At 39.8% G+C, this 13,027-nt stretch overlaps 1 protein-coding gene across 4 annotated transcripts in view; it reads left to right on the plus strand.

Moving 5' to 3' along the window:
* Nucleotides 1–13,027, plus strand: part of PHACTR3 (phosphatase and actin regulator 3) — a 115,190-nt gene that overhangs the window by 74,807 nt on the left and 27,356 nt on the right. For 3 of the 4 annotated variants that reach the window (XM_074919969.1, XM_074919971.1, XM_074919974.1), the window contains exons 6-8: nucleotides 1,149–1,413; nucleotides 2,335–2,582; nucleotides 9,724–9,877. In XM_074919969.1, the coding sequence (XP_074776070.1) occupies nucleotides 1,149–1,413; nucleotides 2,335–2,582; nucleotides 9,724–9,877 (667 nt within the window). The remainder of the gene's footprint in view (nucleotides 1–1,148; nucleotides 1,414–2,334; nucleotides 2,583–9,723; nucleotides 9,878–13,027) is intronic. The other variant, XM_074919970.1, reaches the window with a different exon arrangement.

Consider the following 13,027-nt stretch of genomic DNA (forward strand, 5'->3'; position numbering starts at 1 on the left):
TCTTCCAGCAGGCTACCCGGCTAGTAGGAACCAAGTCCTTTTTACATGGGTACTTCAGTACAATAATTCTGGCCTGAGCAGAATTTTTTCTCTGCTATGTTTTCTCTGTTATGTTTTATCTCAAGAGTAAGTGAAAAAAGTAAAAATGATCTGTGAAAACAAGTTTGTACAAAAGCTGTACAAGCTGGGTCAGTTTAAATTCCTGTTTAAAACACTAGGTGGCAACAAGAGAAAAGAAATACACTTGTACAATGAAGTCGTATTGCATTTTTACACCCAGAATGAGCTATTGGTGTAAGCAACACTATATGCCAGAGGCTTGGGACAGAGATATAAGGGAAAGGGAAAAGGGGAAGAGAACTGCAGAACAGAAAAACTAATCAAGCATCTTTTTTGGGCCAGATGTCCAGTTATCTTAGGGAGTGTAAAACTATCAAATTTACAACAAGGGAAGTGTCCACTGTGTTCTGGACTCAGGTGCTAGAGAAATTTGTATATCAAAGTCTAATTTCCTACAAAATGCTTACATTGCATAAAAAGTACCTGGATCGGGGGGGGGGGGGGGGGGGGAATATATATATATATATATATATATATATTAAATTGTTCCACTCTTCTTTTTTCTTCTTAGTGCTCAATACCACATTTTTCATTTGGATTTAATTTGGCAAGTTTTGTTATGTGAACATTATCCTCATATTATAATGATTTTGGCATTTCCTCAACTGGCATATGAAAGACAGAGGTCTAAAGCTGTGAAGCAATCACAGAGGAACAGATAATAGACACTGGTACATTTTGTCCTGATTGAGAACCACAGTGCATAAATTTTAATATGGTCTGCCAGAGTCCAGCAGAGAAAGTGCTAGATTGGACAGCCACCGCAGTACAAGCCATTGGTGGTTAGGGGGGAAAAAGGAGATTCTGATACTCCTGGGAGGGGAAGAGGGGAAATAGGCATCTATTTTCTACTTCAATCTAGACTTGTGTAGTATGAACCTTTTGAATTTAGATACTCATCTTAACCAGTTACCTCCTAGCATCACCATTTTCTTCTGTTCAACACAATCAATTAATTTCAGTGCAGACTCTCTGTGTAAAAGAATAAGAATCATTGAACAACATCTCACCCATTTGTGTTTTGACAGCAGGAAGTGAAATAGATGACCCAGCCATGAAATCTCCTCCTTCCACCATCCTGAAGAATTATGTCATTGTTGGTTCCTCCCAAATCTCAGGACAAGCTGCCCTCTTCCATTCCTCTGGCCAGAAAAGTTCAGATCCCCATGTCAGAGGACAGGTAACAACGCCAACTGGTTCCCCTCACCTGGCTGCCGTCCACCTGCCTTTACCTCCCAGCAGAGTCATTGAAGAACTCCACAGGGCTCTGGCCACCAAACACCGGCAGGACAGGTACTTTAGCTATAGGGGTGCATGAGGAGAGTCATTCCACTAAATGTTCCTATCCTGTTATTAACATTTTATTTACTCTTGAACACCCACCTCTGGTTAGAGTGCTTAATTTGGCAGTTACTTCAAAGTATGTTCTTCCTTTATAAGGAGACTATTGTGACATGGAAGTAGGTTTTCAAAGGGGTAGAATCATTTGATAATCCTTGACCTATTGCAAAAGAAAATCTCCCTACAAGATACCAAGTTAGAGTAGCTAAGGCAAATCCTGCTCTAAATATCAGTACTCTACATATGAGAAATGCTACTATTTCAGTATCCGTCTCTTGGCTTATACATGAGCATATACGGTATCCATTTTTAAGACAAATGCTTGTGTGGGAGTACACTGGGTACTTTGTCTGGTTTTCATTACGAGCCCTCCCATGTATCAGAGGAGGACAGAGATAACCTTTTCCATCATAGAGCTTTGGAGTTAAGTTGGTAACATTTCTCAATTCCATAACAGCTTTGTCATGGGGAATAGATTCATATGATATTATTTCCAGGCACTGTTAAACCTTTGTCATAATCATAAAATATCAGAATGGTAATATTTCATGCCATGTATGTTTTACATTAGAAGGACGTGCTGTGTGGTTTTTTTAATCAGTACAGTATAGAATGTGGCTATATATCAAAGAAATACATTAGTCATCGTCCTTCTGGACCTTATTTTTATGACAGAGATAGGAAAGACGATCCACGTTAGCCATTCTCAACACAGTCTTGAAAATGCCATCCCATGTTGTCCCATGTTGAACTCTCTGCCCCGGCGTTTACAAGCTACAAGAGATTTTGCTCATTTTCATATAACAATAAGTTCCTACTGTGGCAATAAATCAGTCTTTGGTAAAATCTGGCCTGTGCACCTTCCACCGACAGCTTCCATGGAAGAGAAAGCAAAGGCTCTCCAAAAAAAAGAGTGGATGTCCGTCCATCCAGAACATCCAGCATTGAGCGCAACAAAGAAAAGGAGAACTCACTGAGTTACAGCAGTGATTCAGAAAATAAGCGGAACTCAGTTAAAGAGTCGGATGAGAACAAAGAAAACATGATCATGAACTCAGAGCTCAAGGAAGACTCTGGTTTTTATCAGGATGAGGAAGTTTTGAATGACTCCATTATTTCTGGTAAGGAAAGTCACTTATTATATTATAAAGCTATACTAATGTAGCCTAACGGAATGCTCTAAACAAGGCAGCATGCAACAGAAAACATTGAGCAGCATAAATTCCTCTATTGTCACATCAAGTTTTTCAAGGAATCCTGGTGAAAAGCTAAAGTTCAATTTTGAGTCATAGTGATTGTGATCATGTTACTCTTGGTAGGTACTGCATACTAAGCTGACGTTTAGAGTTATATGACAAGTCAATGTATCAGTATGCTTCACCCTTTCAGTTACTCAGGTGCCCTTTGTACCATGATATATGAATGGCAGCGCCTGCAGACACATATCACTGTCAGTAGGCAAAGCCTTCTGTATATCCGGTGCCAGTGCTGTGGATGATTTGGATCCCATTTTAGGACTGTTATTCCAGTGCAGTGATGGTATAGTGAAAAGTGGAAAAGGCCAATGAGTCTAGGAAGGACAAACATACAGAAAATATCTTGAAGAAGAAAGTTGCTTTCCATTTGGCCCATTTTGCCCTTTCTTGAGACATATGGGGAATGCATTGTATAATCCTGAGCAATTATTTAAGTGGGCTTTGGCAAAATAATCAGCTCTCATTAGAAAATTTATTTTTCATTCAAGCTTTTAATGTTTTCCATGTCAGCAAGACGAAGATTCAGTCTGAAATGAATCCTTCAATCTCTTCATCGATGCATTAAAAGAAGTCAGGCAGAGAAAAATTAATCAAAAAATAATTGTTATAACAGATGAAGGATGAATTTTAAAAGGTGCCTATCAGAACATATGAGCCAGCAGACAGGACATGAGTTCTGCTCCTGTGTCTTAAAGACACCTAGTAACAGAAGAGACTACTGAGACAGGATAAAAGAGAATCCCTTGCATAATTGCTGTGCACTTAAGGATAACCTAAAAAATAAAAATCAACTTTTAAGTTATCTATTTTTTTTTACTCTGTGTTGTACAAAAGTGGTCTCCTTTGGTATAAATTCTAAGAGCTAGAGGCAGCCAGGCAAAAAAATTTTATCCCCTACGAGTAAAACCAAATCTGAATCTTTTACTATTGAAGATGAATACTCTATATATTTAACAAATAATTATACACTGTCTGTGAAGACAGAAATTATGATGATAGAAGGACACTGGTTATTGTACAAATTTCAGTGATATCTAGAAGCAGCTCTTGGCTTTCCACAATAAGTGTTAGAGTTCTGAAAATTTTCTGCTTACTACAGTTGAACAACTGTGTTGTATTTGTGATGGCTTAAGAATCATTTAAACGCAGCAAGTTTTAAAGGGGAATATTAGGCCAACTGAGATGGTGAGAAAGACAGACCGCTTTCAAAGATATTTTGGCTTTATTGTATCTGCAACGATCTGCTGCTAAGCACAGAAGATATTGAAAGATGCCATTTGAAATACTGGCTATACGACATGAAATAAAAATAAATCAGATTGAATAGAAAACTTTTTCTCCTTAACTATATAATTGATTTAAGAAAATACTATATGTATGTATAAATCTTACATCACACAACATCTTATGTACTAGGCATGATTGGTCATGTATTATGACTGGGTAGGGCATGCCTGCTAGAAATTTAGAAAAATAATATTGGATAGTAGAAAAATTATTAAATACATTTATGAATAATACGTGAGTACTACAAAGATGTAAAAGTTTCATGAAAAGGCTTATAGGACTATTTGGTAAATATAATGAGGTGGGGCTGATACATTCTTGAATGTTTTAGTGAGTAAGATTAATGGCCCGAATTTAAAATGTCAAGGGCCAGAACTACACACAGGCTTGCTTCCCCAGTTCTCATGATAGTGTCCTAGTAATTGAAATGCGTATCTAGACACCTTATCTGAAAGACTGAAAATTCATGTTTTTTATGAAATTAGGTAATGTGGTGATTATATACAGATTAGTATTTACCTACAGATGTAAACCAAGGGCAAAGAGAGCAAACAAAGATGGTTTATCATTTGATAAAGAGGCCCCAGATATGACGGCAACCCACTTTTCCATGCAAAACACTTTCCAACTTTAACAAAAATAATTTTGGGGAAGACTTTTCTTTGTAGCTACACATCCTTCTTCCTTGTAATTAATTGATCTCATTCTTTGGCATTCAAGTCTCTTCACAACTAAACTGAAGTCTCTACACCAAGGAGCCTGTTCTATACATCCCTAAAACTCACACAAGTCATCATAAGGCTTGACCTTTATGCATAAGATCATTTTATTTGAAATGACTGAAGGTCATTGTGGACTGCCTTGTTGTTGGAGGTTGTAAATGTGCATTTACAAAAGACCTAACTTCTTGTACAAGCCTGGTGCTTGCTCTGTCGGTGTTTAAGTTCAGGGACATTTTAGGGGCTCAACAAACACACGGGCTATGCAAAATTTCAGCTGTTTGATATCTAAGGAGGCTGCCATGGATGGGTACTGGGCAAGCTGGGCAACAGAGCTGCTTAAACCACACAAATATCCTCAGCACCTCAGGAGACAACAGCTTTGGGAATGCAACCGCTGCCGGTTTACTCAGCACAAGCTGGGACATAAGCAAGGCGTTTCTGGTCTTGACACTGGGTGGCACTGCTTGTGCCAGCATTCATCCAGATGTACCCCGTCTGCATTTCAGAAAGGAAGGAGGGATGCAGTAGTGACAGGGATAGCACCAAAATAATTCCCCGAAAATCTCCACATTCTTTCTAGTTTAAAAAAATCTGGGCTGATTTGCAAATCAGGAGGTAAAACTATCCATTGATCTGGAGTTCCTTTACAATTAGTGTACTTCCTTATTACATCACCAGCTTTGTCAATGCCAGTGTGATGCAGAACAGTGCATCACTGCAACAACCCTGTGGTTACAGGGAGATTGGTACAGGTCACAGATAACTCTGGAAAAAGTCAGGAATTGTAAAATGGCCTTTCATTAGCCCCCTACTCAATAAATCATTCTTTGAAACCTCTAAAAACACAAGGTAAGACAGTAGTCTTGTGTATAAGTTTAAAAAATAATGTAACTAGCATGTAGCCCACAACTGATAACTAGTGCAAGCAAGGTCTTTCCATCAGCGTGCAGTATCAAGATTTGCCTTTTGCTTGATAAAAAGAATACTAACCATACAGGAAATTAAACGTCATGATTCAACTGAATTAAAGCAGGAACTTTTGTCAGGAACCTGCAGACCAAGCATGAAAAGGGTGTGAATTTTCAAAGCATTTATTGTTGATCTAGCCGAGATGCCATAAATCATGAAACAAGCCACAGGCAAGATCCTGACTGAGATAGCTTGGTTGTGGGGCAGACCGGCATTGAACATGCCTTATTTACTAGGAAAAATAACCCTTAGGAAGAAAACACTTAAATAAGGGTTCACTTTCTACTGAGATAGTGATCAGGAAGGAATTTGCCTCAGGGTGCTGAAAATGGATGTGGGGCAAACTAGTTTGGGGTTTTATTTCATCTTTGTTCCCTAGTTTTGTTTTGTTTATTTGTCTATTAATTCTGAAACATCAGGTAGGGGTTTCTGCAGCAGGTGGACTAACAGAACCGGCCATCAGTGGGCCGGTCAAGATGAAAACATGAATTACACAGTGTTTCCTGGCATGTCTTCCTGAAGGGGGTAACATCATCTCCCTCTTTTCACTTTGTAGGACACGTATTATTTTTCAGGAATTAACCCAATTGGTCAGGCAAGGGGAATGGCTCCTTAGACTAGCAGATGAACTTAATCCAGATCTCTTGCATTTTTATTTGGTGAAATACCCTAAAGATTAATCAGTACCCAGTGCATATGGACCATGGGAGTGGCTATAGCATAAGCCTTTTAGAAATCCAGACATCTGGATGAAGTGAGCACAGCTTATCCTGAGTGGGTTATATGCTCTACACTCCTCTAATACAACAGCAGGATTTGGGTTAAAGTTGAGATTTTTCAGATATGATTTGTGTTTTTAATTTCACAAAGTAGTAGACTTCTTCTAAGTGTATAGCAGAGCAGCCTGGGAGCAGTCAAGGCCCTGAAGAGGAGCTTCATTTTACTTTGTTTCAAGCAAAATATTGCATTGTTCTGTCTCACTTTGAAATACAAGCCTCTAGGGCATACACTGAGCTAGCTTAAGCCAATGTCTCCACATCAGCTTCAAAACCTGACTTCTTGCAGAAAGGTCCAGTGTTATGACTGCAAAGCGTCGGTTTCAGCTGACCTTCAATGAGATGAGGGATAGCAGAAAAGGAGCCCTGACCTCATCTGAGCAAATAGTCACTGTGATTCAATTCAAAGATTAGGTATAGTATGGTATGGCAAGTGGTTTTATACAGCCTGAAGGGAGTAGGGGTAGTCCTACATGCTCATACTTTAGCTGTCACCAATGAAAGGGAGAACTAACAGTTTAGGGTGCCTCTCCAAAAAAAGTGTTTACTACATATGTAGAGCTCCCTTGTTTTCCCCTAAGCAGTTCTGGACAGAGACATATGCATGCGCTGTATAGTGTCTGCATATCTTGCTTTCAGTGCACCCAAGATGCACTGAACTGTCTGCAAATGCACTACGCAGATGGCCAGCACATGGGCGGACGTCTATCATGGTCTGGAGACACTGGGCTTAATGTGCATGTGCAGTCTCTCTGCAGCAATCTCCTGACATGACCAGATTCCTCTTACCGCCTGTTTAAAATTTGCAGGTGAAAATGAGAACATGCTCAGGGATACCCGGGAGTTTGCTAGCCCCAAACGTGCTTCAGATTGTTTCCAGAAGGGATTCTGTTTGTTCCTGTGCTGTACGGATCGAGCACTGAAAACGCCCACTCTGCACCCACTCCCGGTGTGGTGAAGGCTTGAAAAACCTTGACAGAGTCCCAAGTCTGTGGTTTTGTGAGCCAAATGTTTCTGATGGAGTCATATATTCAGTTAGCAGAAGGCTCTGTGTGGCATCAGCCAAATCATTTAACTTCTTTACCCATCTGTTAAATGTATACCTACTACTTCACAGAGGGCTGAGTGGCTTAATTTAATTAATGTTTCCAACAGACTTGGAAAGAATCAGGAGGAAGGTGCTAAACAAGGGCACAGCTTTTAGACTGTAAGGGGGGTTTTGAGCTGATTATGGTTTCAAAAAAGTTTAGTTTTTAGACCACTGCAACTATCAAGAGACTTATCCCTGCTCACACAGTGAAACCATAACTACTCTCTGCCCCAATCTTCCCAACATGTATGTGTGGATGTTATATAGACCCTTCCTCTCTGCATAAAGAAATTCAAGATCAATAATGATAATAATAATGTAGGTCCACAGATCCCTAGCATATAAAACCCCAATATTAGGGAATGAGAATCTATTTAGGATTTAGAATCTTGCCAACCTCCAGAGCATCCTTTAAAAAATAGACTTTAATCCTATCTCAAATGCCAAATAAAAATACCAATTAAATGTCATTTTCTTCAAAAATAAGGTGACCTTTTGTAGAAAAGGTGAAGCATTAAATTAAAAAAAACCCTTTAAAGTAAAAAGGAACCAAAACAAAATAACCTCCTATTATACCCCATGCTCCCAAGATGAAGCAAATTCAAAGATTTAACTGTAGTTCCTGTGTACCCTGACAATACTCTAAACCCCATCTGACTGGTGCTACTTTGCAATGATAATTTTCACACTCAGCAAAGCCCTGGACTGGACACCAGAAAAGCCAGTACAGCACAGTAGAAGTGTGCAGAGATCTGGTGTAAATTTACTTGCTTAGAACCTGCATGTGACATGATTGCTAGAAGACAGCAATCCTAGTAAGACTCAGCAGCTCTCTGGTTTCAATAACACTTCTCTCTTCTTTCCCCCCCATCATAAGCAAGCTATCCCTCATCAGATATGGACATCACCTCAGACTTTCAGTCTGCATTTGAAAATAAAGATAGCTTTCTACTTTACAGCCATTTTATTATGTACCTTTCCAAACACATGGCAAAATGGTTTTATAAGCTCAGGAGTCCAATTTTCATGTTTAGCATGCTGAAGTCTAAAGAGTTACACCAGAGTTACAGAAACACCTAAGCTCAAACACAGTTCCCTGGAAGAGGGAAAGGAAAGGATGCTTCTGATGTCATTAGAAGGGCAGTATCAAGGACTCATCATCCAGCACACTGAAGAGCAGTGGACTCCTACTCAGAACAGTTGCTGCATGTTCTCCTTTGAACAGTTCTTTTGTAATGGCAATGTATTAGGTTGTCTGGTTTAATGGAAAACATGTGTTATTCTGTTTTTACAATAAGCAGAAGAGGTCATGCAATCACAGTAAGTATTTGTGTCTCTTACTGCCCAAATGCCCAATCAAGTTGCCAGCATTCTGCAAATTCTCATAAAACTTGGCCTTTTCTTTCATTCCTTGGAATATTTGCCCCTGTTCTCTTCAGAGGGCAAGGCCTAATGTCAAGAGTATAGTATTGACTGGTAAATGAAATTCTGTTATGACACACAGTCACACTGGACAGGATGTAGACATACATAATGGCTTATATTTAGCATTAGTCACATATGGGGTCTGATCACAATTCTGATTTTCTGTTTTCTAATGCCAGAAATCCAGAACAACATTTTATATATGGGTGTGTGCACACATGTGCATATATATACACACATGCCAAGCAGCAACTTTGATTGTTTCAGTTACCATTATCTATTTCTGGTTATACCTGATGACCCAAAGAGGAAGGTTTACATGTCCTGGCCACTGAGCAATCCAGTCCTTCTGCAAAGGACTAAATGGTTCAGGAAAAGGGATTGCTCTGGGCTACAGGAATGCTCAGAGGACTGTGGCAAGATGCACAGCCTTTTACTTCTAAACTAGTGACATGAATCATGTCTCAGCTGCAAATAATTTTCACCTGACAGCACTGCTTGCTTATAATGGATAACAAAGATAACAGATGAATATGATCCTTTTGCATTTGTAAGCAGTTTTGTGTCTGAGTCCTGCACAACTGTACTGCTACTTACTTATATTAATGTATACAACTGCTCATTGCACACCAACATGCAGATCAGTGTCACTCTGTAGGTTTCCTGCTTTTCTTATGTTCAGGTTTCATCTCCAGGAGCTGTCTTTCTAATAACTTTCTTTTCAATGCACGTCCCAGGTACTTTGCCAAGAAAATGCAAGAAAGAACTGCTGGCAGTAAAACTACGAAACAGACCAAGTAAGCAGGAGCTGGAAGACAGGAATATTTTCCCAAGGAGGACTGATGAGGAAAGACAGGAAATCCGGCAGCAAATTGAAATGAAACTCTCAAAGTAAGTCTATCTAAGAACAGGGAGGAACCTCCCTTTACAATGGAGCGTCATCTGAGTACTGTCAGATGAGACACTGTCACCCACCTCCAAGTCCATTTCCTGCACTGAATCATACACAAACTAATATAGCACATTTTCAGCTGCTCATTAGCCACATGAAAAAAATCTTAACTCCCTCTTTAGTCAGGATTCCCTTGATTTCAATAGAAGACAAAACAGAAGTTAATGTGGGAGACAAAATTCTGCCAAATCTACCTGTAGCCCCACTGACATAATCAAGGTTTTGAAGTCCTCCAGAAATGCCGGTGCTTAAACAAAAATAATACCATAATCATTTATTAACCTGATTTTGCTTTGTCAGCACCAGCTGAATTTGAGAAAAAAAGGCAATTGTTATGGCTGTATATTTACTTGAACATCAGAAAGCTGCTGTATGCATTGGCTTTATTTCTGCTTTAAGGAAGAAGTAACTTCAGCAGCATTGTCCTCATATGGGTAAGGTGTTTGTGCAAGTCCAGCTGCAGGGATGGCAGGGATGGTCTGGTTTTGATCAGTAACCAGGGCAACAGGGTAGAGTTGTGAGAGAAATAGCATTACTGTGGCATGTAGCCTAAAGCTAAGATTTAAGGTAACTGTGAGGCTCAGACTGCACCATTTGGATTTTGTGTGTGGTTTTTTAAGAGCTACATTTGGATATCTGCAAACATGAATATTTTAGATGAGACAAAGTGGATTGTTAAATAATCTGTGCTGTGCCTGCCCACACTGGGACGGTGAGCACTGCTCGCCGCCAAAATGCTTGGAATCGAATTGAGAAACATGAATGGAAGTTCATTTTCAAGGCTTATTAAATATTAAATATCTCAAGCCTCTCCTGAAAGAAACATTTATTGATATTTAGACTAGCTCATTCATGTGTGTGCATTTGATTAAATCTTATCTCAGGGGACAGGGAATGAGATGCACGCATATGGATCAGAGCACAAGTCCTAATGGACCAGAGTTAATGGAGGAAAACGTGACTGCCATCACCATGCTTGCCCTCAGCTAAGAAATAAACTGCTGAGTGAACATAGATGAGATTTTTGGGTGCAATTCATGATGCCTCTGCAATGTTGGAGATGGAGTAATCACCTTCCTCCAGTCTCAGCGATTGCTGTTTATTCTTTGTTGCATGGTAGCACTTTATACCCAGAGGAGAGCAGTGCATTGTGCCAGTGATTGCAGAAGACAGAGCAGATGACTGTCCCTGTCACTAAAAACATGCACGTCCCAGAGAAGTAGAAAATATCACATTACAATTTACATTAAGGTCCAAGAGTTACAGGCAGAGAAAATCATAGATGTGCCAAATTAATACCCATCATCTTAGGAAGAAAATTGTCATGGACCTTGACCATGGCCTTGATCATCCTGACATTGCAAACCTTGTGTATTCATTTCAGGGAAATACTTCAAGGTGCACTCCAATATTGTTAACTCCAGTATTTTGGCCAATCAATTGCTCATGAAATGTCTCTGTAGGTCAGGAGCCCTATTTTATGTGGTTTCCACCCAACTGCATCCCTAAAACCAAGTTCAACCATCAATGAATATTCACTTAGTGACAAGATTATCTCATATCCAGCCACACCTCTTATTGCTGAAATGCCTGGAAGGTCACATCTCTTTTCAATACAACCTGACTTCTCTTAGCGTGAAAGGTCTAATGGAATTGCAGCTTCAGTGGGTATAACTACAGACTTTATCCCTTTCTTTTCATTTACCATTTAGTTTGCTTAATAATGAGCCTAAATAATTATTTTGAAGGCGGTATACCTAAGGTCAGTACAAGGACTTAAAAAAGAAACTGCTCTGCTGGTGAAGAAAAGGTCTGGTCATTACTAGGAGCTAGGAAATGTACTGTCTATATGGAAATTCAGTGAAGGAAGCCTCCATACTGTCTGCTGTGGTCTTACGGAACAATCTATGGTGCAGGCCATTAGTCTCATTGATAATGTCTAGAGGATGGCTAAAAGCCATCTTTGTTCCAAGTGCTGGAAGACAGGCTTTCATTTAGCTCCTTCCTCCTGGAACATGGAAGATTCAGCACATCTTGGGGAACAGACGGTGCAAAGATTGCTGGAATAGCCAGGAATGGCAAAACAGATTGGAAGCAATCTCCCACACAACTTTCAGCACATATGTGCACTGGCAGAGCTCAGCTCAGCTCTTAACTCATCCACCAGAATAGAACATGACCGTGCAAACAAGCTCAGGTGGTGGATGCAGGCAGGAAAATATTTACAACAGGAAAAGAATGTATGTGTCCAAAAAAACCCCAAAGTAAAAATGGGTACTGGTAAAGGCCAAAGTGGTAAAGCCCTAGAGATATCCCTCTGGAGGTTCTGCCTAGGACTGACTAGTTCTCACCCCACAAAACCCAGACAAACCCAGAGTCCCCACTCAGAGCACAACCTGGCATGTGGTTACATGGAAACGTCACCACACTGAGAAGAGTGAAATTCTTGGATGAGATTTTGAGGTCTTTAAATTCATTCACTGTACTGGTCTTTGTGCAGCATAGTCTCTTTGTGATAATTTGGAAGTTTATAGCTAAGGGATGTACTGCTAAGTGTTCAGGTGTGAGGTACTGACTGGGATATGGGATCCAACAGAAATGCCTGTTCTCTGTATGACTTTGCCGCTACCTATGCAGATAAGAGACGTTGCTGCTGCTGCACTACTAGTAACACTTTGATAACAGCAATGACACTTGCCGGCTCATTTATGAATCCACATGTATCATCAGGCTGTAGACCTGTACTTCAGCACAAAAGAATAATGTACAGGCAGATTACTGAGCATTATCTGATGGCTGTCTGTGTAAGAATGGCAAGTAAACAGGCAGTGGCTTTCAAGATCATTATTTTTCAGCACATTTGTAGGGATTTCAAAGTCTATAGCTGTCTAGCAAATTGCCTCAGTGCCACAGCTAACACAGCCTAGCTCTGTACTCTGGAGGGAAAGCTGTGCTGATGTACGTAACACGCAAAACATACCGATTAATAGTGTCTATGTAACTTCAAAAATGGAGAGACAAAAGAATAACATTTTCAAAACTGCTGTATTTTTAAATAGTCCTGATTGTAACACATTTCATACAACAGT

The sequence above is a fragment of the Athene noctua genome, chromosome 16, assembly GCF_965140245.1.
Source record: "Athene noctua chromosome 16, bAthNoc1.hap1.1, whole genome shotgun sequence".
Classification (NCBI taxonomy): domain Eukaryota; kingdom Metazoa; phylum Chordata; class Aves; order Strigiformes; family Strigidae; genus Athene; species Athene noctua.